Genomic DNA, 8576 nt, shown 5'->3' with positions numbered 1-8576 from the left:
GAATCTATTGCTGCGTTGATTCATTAATACAATCATTTTTGGTTGGCTTTCAAAAAAATATCTGAACCAATAATTAATTGAGTTCAATAAAAATATAAAACTTGATATAGAGTTTATTTTTTAATCTTGATAATATGAATAATGTCTAACTCTAAGCATAAGCAAATAAGTTATGTTTAAATAAATAATGCGAATAGAAAAAATAGAAGATTGTGATAAGTAAAAGAAGATGATAATGAATGTAATCATAGTAATGAATAAACAACCCAACAGGGTAGCTCGACTGGCAAATGAGCTCTCTTTGCGGGGGGAATTCTGGGATAACCACAAGTGATGATCCCACTTTGGGCCAGTTTCTGTGTCTCTCGGAGTGAACCGGGTGGACTTGGACCGTTACACGGACAAAGAAAGACCTAGACCACAGTGTGTGGTTGACACCAAAAAAAAAATAGTAATGAATAAACATGTACTCCGGTAAGTAGATGGTTATAAATGATTCTATTTTTCATTTAAATTTTTAATAGTTTTCATTTTTCTAGAAAAATTGATTTTTTTTTTCTATTTTCAAAATGAAAAAGTGCGTTATTAAACATGTTTTGTATTTTTTTGTTATTCAATTCTCCAATTTTTCAAAAAATTAGAGAAATGTAAACGGAACCCATAGTTTTTTTTTTTTTTTTCTTGCACCAATGGCTAAATATGTTTCCGGAATTGAGTAATTTCTTATTATCTATGAAAAACAAAACAAAATTGTTTTTTGCCGGTATCATGCAACCGACACACTATTGCATGACTTTATTTGATTAATCAATGGTGTAATTCACTAATTTACGAATAATCAATACATATAACACATGAATAATAACATTTAAAAAAAAAAATTAGAAGCACAAGTTGCAATCTGCAAATCATTTAACAAAATTGTGTACTTAAACCACCATAAAACAAAATAATTGAGAGAATAAAACCCCAGATTATAGGACAAAGCACATGCATTCCAAAACAAAAACAGTACATTATCAAGTAAAAATGATGGTAAGCAAGAATAAATTTTTCGAAGGATTTACTTTTACTATATGTAGTAATAAAGAAATATGGTGGGCTACTGGGGATTGAGGTTCGAGCTGTCCTTTAATTTCCCCTCATCTCCAGTTCTCCTCCATTCTCACAATCACAGTCTCTCTCTAAAATCTCCGAAGAACTTCACTTCGGAGTCTCCAAAAACCCTTTCATAAATCCTCAGATCTTTGTTCTTCGATCTCACATTTGTACGAATCTTTTGATTCTGCACAAAAACACATATAAGGTATTCAAATGTCTGGTGAGACTGTGTGAGATGAAGGACAAAAGAAGTTGGTGTTTCTTTTACTTTTGCTTCTTTTTGATTTCTTCCTTGCTTGCGGTGGTTGTCGTCGGGTTTGAGGTTTCCGACAATGGCCCGCTGTCGGACGCCGAGGTTCAGTACATCCAGCGCCGGCAGTTACTGCACGACCGCGGCGAGGAGGTGACGATCGACCCGTCTCTGAAGTTCGACAATCCCAGGATCCGGAATGCTTACATTGCTTTACAGGCATGGAAGCAGGCCATTATCTCAGATCCGCGCAACTTTACTGTGGATTGGGTCGGGTCGGACGTCTGCAACTACTCCAACGTGTTCTGCGACGCGGCGCCGGATAACCCCAAGATCCAGACGGTCGGCAGCATTGATCTCAACCACGGCGACATTGCCGGATTCCTGCCGGAGGAGCTCGGCCTGCTGGCGGATCTCGCGATTTTCCACATCAACTCGAATCGGTTCTGCGGGACGATCCCGAAGAAATTCAAGAATTTGAAGCGGCTGTACGAGCTGGACGTGAGTAACAACCGGTTCGCCGGGAAGTTCCCTTACGTGGTTCTCAGCTTGCCGGAGCTGATCTATTTGGACATCAGGTTCAATGAGTTCGAAGGGGGGGTTCCCTCTGCACTGTTTGACAAGCCGCTGGATGCGATTTTCATAAACGATAACCGGTTCGCCTTTGAATTGCCGGAGAATTTTGGGAATTCGCCGGTGTCGGTGATTGTGGTGGCGAATAATAAGTTTCACGGGTGTCTGCCGGCGAGCATTGGGAATATGACTAATCTGAATGAGATTATACTGATGAACAATGACTTAATGTCGTGTCTTCCGCCGGGAATCGGGCGGCTGAAAAACTTGACGGTGTTCGACGTGAGCTTCAACAAGCTGTTGGGGCCGTTGCCGGAGAAGATCGGAGAGATGGTTAGCTTGGAGCAGCTGAATGTGGGTCATAATATGCTTTCTGGGACAATTCCGAAGAGTATATGTGAGCTTCCTAAGCTTCAGAATTTTACATATTCGTATAACTTCTTTACCGGTGAGCCGCCGGCGTGTTTGGCGTTGCCCAAGATTGATGATCGCCGGAATTGCTTGCCGAGCCGGCCGGAACAGCGGTCTGCGGCGCAGTGTAAGGCGTTCTTGGGTAAGAGAATTAGTTGCAGTGCTTTTAAATGTCAAAAGTTTACTCCTTCTCTGCCTTCACCTCCTCTGCCGTCTCCTCCTTTGCCCGCTCCTCCGCCGCCGGTTTCTGTTCCGGTGTCTCCGCCTTCTCCGGGTGTTCCACCATCTCCGTCATCTCCGGGATTTTCACCTCCTCCTGTCTTCACCCCTCCGCCGTCGGGCTTCAATCCACCTTCACATTCACCTCCATCATCACCCTCACCACCTTCGCCATCTCCGGGTGTTTCGCCACCTCCTGTCTTCACACCTCCGCCATCTCCGGGATCTTCGCCGCCCGTTTTCACCCCTCCGCCATCTCCGGGATCTTCGCCGCCCGTTTTCACCCCTCCGCCATCTCCGGGATCTTCGCCGCCTGTTTTCACCCCTCCGCCATCCCCGGGATCTTCGCCGCCTGTTTTCACCCCTCCGCCATCCCCGGGATCTTCGCCGCCTGTTTTCACCCCTCCGCCATCTCCGGGATCTTCACCGCCTGTTTTCACCCCTCCGCCATCTCCGGGATCTTCGCCGCCCGTTTTCACCCCTCCGCCATCTCCGGGAACTTCCCCGCCTGTTTTCACCCCTCCGCCATCGGGTTCCAATCCACCTTCACATTCACCCTCACCAGCTCCCCCGCCGGCGGTTCATTCTCCCCCACCTCCACCACCGCCTTCTCCCTCGCCCCCGCCACCACCGGTTTATTCTCCTCCACCTCCACCACCGCCGTCACCCTCGCCCCCGCCACCACCGGTTTATTCTCCCCCACCTCCACCACCGCCGTCACCCTCGCCCCCGCCACCACCGGTTTATTCCCCTCCACCTCCCCCACCTTCACCACCCCCACCGGTTTACTCACCGCCTCCACCTTCTCCACCCCCTCCATCACCCCCACCACCAGTTCAGTCGCCGCCTCCTCCCCAAGCTCCGCCGCAGCCATCCCCTACTCCGTCACCAAATTCGCCACCTCCGCCACCATCCCCTCTCCCTAGCATAGAGCCTCCACCACCTCCATCGCCAATACCACTACCACCTCCTCATGTTTACTTGCCACCACCATCCCCATCTCCCCCAATCCACTACAATTCCCCGCCCCCACCTGTCCACCACCACCACTCACCACCTCCACCCTCCAAGCCATGTGAACATCCTCCACCACTACCCTCTCTCCCACCGCCGGTGGTTATCTATGAGAGCCCACCACCTCCCCCTCCGGCATTCGTCTTGCCTCCGGTCATCGGCGTTTCCTACGCTTCACCTCCACCACCACCCTTCTATTGATTCCTTTCTGGAATATTCCTCTAACTATTCCTATTTATTTCCTCGTCTATATTGTCGCAATCATCGCCGGGATGAGAAAGACAGCCCCTGAAGTACTATATTGGGTAATTGCTAAGATTTCTCCCACTATTTCTTGGAAACTATTACTATTATGGGTAATTAAGATTTGCGAAGGAGAGAAATAAATTTGGCAGAAACAGAGAATAGATTTGCAGGGAAGTGTATGTATAGAGAGCTTAATTCTGGGCCAGATCCCAGTTTGTTGCTGGCAATGGTTTCCGGATTGTTATTTATCTTCTTCTTCTTCTTTCTTTTTGTTTCTCTTTTCATTATCATACTCTTGTTTCTTGATTTTATTCTTTTTTTTTTTTTTCTCCTTCTCCTTCAATTTATAATATAATGATGAACATCATTTTACTTGTATTGATTCCTGGAATTCATGTCATTCCTTTGATTTCCATCTGTCGCTGTTCTATCTTCTCTTTGTCCATTTCAAATGTGCACTTCTTGATGCTGACTGGATTTTGGATCAAGAACCGAAATAGACAACTCTGATCTGCCTAATTGGATTTGAATCCATATAATTTGATGTCTCTAAGGATATACCCCACCCCACTCCTTTACAACTGTAATACAGCTTATCTCATCACTAACAACAATCTTATATGTGCTGGCACTTGAATTTAATAACTTAAATCAAATGTACCTTCATTAATGGCTGTCTATATTCAAATCTTGCATGATTTCTTCTTTTAAGAATTTAATTCACCCTTTACCCATTGGTTTCTGCAAATTGCAACCTGAGAATGGTTACTTATCATTCCGATTGATGAGAGAAATGTACAGTCATTACTTGAGAGTGTCCACCTTCATATACGAGAATCGTCGAGACGAAATCTATAACTTATTGTGTGTGTGTGATGAAATTAGTTGTTTGGGTTTCTCCATTGATATGATGGAAGAGCAAATATTATTGTCTGGTTGCTTACACTATAAGGCTATGTATACACGATAAGGAAAACTCATTTTATTAACCCAAAAAAAAAAAAAAAAGAGGCCCCTACCCTACAACAACGTTGCAAAGTGGATTTTAATTCGGAAATAATGGCGGTTCCTGCATCGCACGTGAATCTGGCAATGCCGCGTCTTGGGCCATTGCACTTTCACGTACCCCCGAGTCATTTTCCATGTATTTTTAAATTCTTAGGAAAACCGGAAATCATGCCATATGTTTAATTTATTTAATTAGTACACATTGGAGCCATATTTAAATATAACTCTAGCCGTTTGGTTCACGGAATGTTAGATTACCTTAGGGAATGTAAGATTACCTTAGGGAATGTTAGATTGCTAGGAATGTTAGATTACTGGGAATGTTAGATTCCCGTGTTTGGTTAAAATTGAGGTATGTAATATTATCATGTTTGGTTTAGGGTTATCTTTATATATATATATATATATATATATATATATATATATATATATATATAATATCCTTAACATATTTTCATATATTTTAATAAATTTAATCATTAAATTAAATAAATAAGATAACGGTATCATATTAATAATAATAATAAGCTAACATAAAATATATATCTTTAAATAATTAGAATTAAAATGACAAAATTCATAAATATGCAAGGTTATCTTACATTACCTAACAAAATGAAGGGAATCACATTCCCTTCAAAATCCTATGTGGAGGGAATGTTACATTCCCTGGGAATGTTATATTCCCTCAGAGAAAATGAACCAAACATAGGAATGTAAGCTCGGGAATGTCACATTCCCTTGGTTATATAATATAACCTGAACCAAACGCCCCCTAAATAATATATGGCTAGCTTATGGGTAAAAACAAAATATTCAAAATTTTCACCAACCAAGTGTGGTCCTAGAGGAACCCAAACTTGAGTTCCAAATATAAATTATAATATATAGAAAGAGTTAGTTCTGTTTTTTGTTCTAGATTAATAGGTGTTAGTTCAACCTGGAGGGTATAATTAAGTGGAAGAGACTCATCCATCCTTAATTAAAGGTTAATGGTTTGATCCTTGCTTTTGGAGGTTCGATCCTTGGCTTTGTGTCCGATAGTGGAAACCTTGGGTATACTCCAAAACTGTTTAAATGACGCTAAATACAAAGACATTTTGTTTATTCAAGTATTAAGTCATTTTCCATTTTCGTTCTTAATTTATATATCATTTCACTTTTAGTCATTTTTTTCATAACATTATTGTGGCATGACCATTTTTGGTAATCTGTCAACAAATATATTTAAATAACATTAAAAATGGTGACAGTATTCACCACTCACAATCTTTTTTTTTTTTTTTTGGTAATAAAATTGTTATCAATACATAATTATATTGTAAAATCCCTCCCCCCCCCCCCCCCCCCCCCCCCCCAAAAAAAAAAAAAAAAAAGTGCAATTGATAAAACTACAAGTCTACTTCATGGCAAATCTTAAGTTTAGTGTATAAGTCTACTTCATAAAAACCCACAAGACTTGTAGTTATATTACCAAGAAGAAAAAATTGCTGATTTTGAAGGGTTAATAACGTTATTTTTAATGTCATTTTTAAACATATTTATTAACGGAGGACAACAAATGGTCATACGGTCATACCACAATAATATTAGACCCGACAAGTATGCTTTTAAAAAAAGGACTAAAAATGAAATAACACATAAATTTATGACTAAAAATGAAATAACACATAAATTTATGACTAAAAATGAAACCGTTTATATGACGTTAAATACAACATTTTGGTCAATTGCTATATATCTACACACAAAAAAAATAAAATTTTTTAAAGCAATTTAGACAAAAAAAATATATATATATTTTTCATACAAATGAATTAGGATAGCAATTCATTCCTATAACTGAGTTGCTAAAGAATGAGCACGTTTGCCTAATTTATAAAAATACTAAACAATGATAAATAAAAGCTTCAAAGTTACAACACTGCATGCGTATATCTACACATTAGCTATTAATTTGAGCAATTATTTGTTTAAATTCAAGCAACGATAACATCAAAACTTATAAACGATCCAAACTATATCTTCAATTGCACTATATAATATTTAATGTTCTAATTTAAATAATTATATATCAATCCAGATATTCTTAATATATTACAACAAATTCACGGGCGAAACCATATCTTTAATTGCACTATATAATATTTGAGTTATTACTGAAAAAATCAGTCTTTAATCACGGTTAATTGTATGTTACTTTTTTCCGAGTCACACATCCTGATAGTCTGATAGTTTTAACTTTAGACGATGATGGATAAAATTCCGTTACTACTACCAATGTCGTCTAGCTATAAAGAGATTTTCAATAATGTATAATTTAAGCCATTGATATTATGCTTTTTTATATACAAAAATGACAAAATTGCTATATAGCTGATCTACATAGAAAATATATCTTCCGTATAAATAATTTATATAACTGAGTTGCTAGACAACGAGCTAATTAGCCCAATTAATACAAATTATAAACACTGATATATAAAATCTCTAAAGTTACAACACCGAATGCGTATATCTACACGTTAGCTATTAATTGGGCAATTATTTATTCGAATTCAAGCATTGATAACATCAGAAAACATAATCGGTGCAACTCAATTCTTCAATTATATTATATAATATTCGATTTTATAATTTATACAATTGTATATCGATATAAATATTTTTAAAATTTTATAACAAATTCATTCCGTGCAACGCACGGGCGCAAATACTAGTATAATTAAAAACAAAATCATCCTAATCCATTTCCTCCCCCCCCCCCACCCCAAACTTTTGTAGTAAAGCTTATTTGGTAAGTAAATCTCAAATGGAAATTAAATAAAATCTATTAATTTATAAATAATAATAATAATACTAATAATAATAATAATAATAATAATAATAATAATAATAATAATAATAATAATCCAAACAAAACTATATACAAATTAAAATTAAAAAAAAAAAAAAGACGACAAAGGTGGCTCCCCTTTTTAAATGATGTGGGATCATTTTGATCCCACATTGAAAATGTTTAGAAAGAGGAGCTCTTGAGCTCCTCTATATAAGAGGATCATTGCTCCTCTTACAAACATATAATTGCTTGCCCATCAATGTGGGCAAGTATTGAGAAGTCCAAAGACTTCTTTTTTTTTTTTTTAGTATTATTGACTCGACAAATTATGCTGTGGCACAAAAAAAAAAAAAAAAAAAGACTAAAAGTGGACTACCACCTATAAATCTAGGACAAAAAATGGAAGTAACTCGCATGACCATTTTTTGTCATCCGTCAATAAAACCGTTTATATGACGTTAAATACAACATGTTGGTCAATTCAATTCTAAGGAAATAACACATAAATTTATGATATAACACTTAGAATTGAATTGACCAAAATGTTGTATTTAACGTCATATAAACGGTTTTATTGACGGATGACAAAAAATGGTCATGCGAGTTACTTCCATTTTTTGTCCTAGATTTATAGGTGGTAGTCCACTTTTAGTCTTTTTTTTTTTTTAATCAAAACATCCCTTTTTGGTCCTAGTATTATTGTGGCATGACCAATTTTGGTCCTCTATCAAAAAAATCGTTGAAATTTCGTTAAATACAAGGCATTTCGCTCTTCAATTATGATTTTTAAATAAACATAAAAATATAACGGATCAGCGCACTTTGTATTAAAAAGATCAAAATGTCCTATTTAACGAAATTTCAACGATTTTGTTGATAGATGACCAAAATTGGTCATGTCACAATAATATTACG

General features: G+C 37.9%; 1 protein-coding gene across 5 annotated transcripts; it reads left to right on the top strand.

Moving 5' to 3' along the window:
* Nucleotides 1-1310: 1310 nt before the first annotated feature.
* On the top strand, nucleotides 1311-4229 carry LOC109186785 (leucine-rich repeat extensin-like protein 4). Of its 5 annotated transcripts, none has more exons than XM_019336923.1 (2): nucleotides 1311-2609; nucleotides 2736-4229. In XM_019336923.1, the coding sequence occupies exons 1-2, from the start codon at nucleotides 1337-1339 to the stop codon at nucleotides 3767-3769; spliced, it is 2307 nt and encodes a 768-aa protein (XP_019192468.1). In that variant the 5' UTR covers nucleotides 1311-1336; the 3' UTR covers nucleotides 3770-4229. The 5 variants fall into 5 exon arrangements, with proteins under 5 accessions (XP_019192468.1, XP_019192471.1, XP_019192470.1 ...); XM_019336926.1 differs by having other exon boundaries at nucleotides 1311-2720; nucleotides 3120-4229; XM_019336925.1 differs by having other exon boundaries at nucleotides 1311-2727; nucleotides 3127-4229.
* Nucleotides 4230-8576: the final 4347 nt, after the last annotated feature.

This window comes from Ipomoea nil, unplaced genomic scaffold (genome assembly GCF_001879475.1).
Source record: "Ipomoea nil cultivar Tokyo-kokei standard unplaced genomic scaffold, Asagao_1.1 scaffold1407, whole genome shotgun sequence".
NCBI lineage: Eukaryota > Viridiplantae > Streptophyta > Magnoliopsida > Solanales > Convolvulaceae > Ipomoea > Ipomoea nil.
The sequence above is the reverse complement of the archived record's forward strand: the minus strand, read 5'-3'. Positions and strand labels throughout refer to the sequence as shown.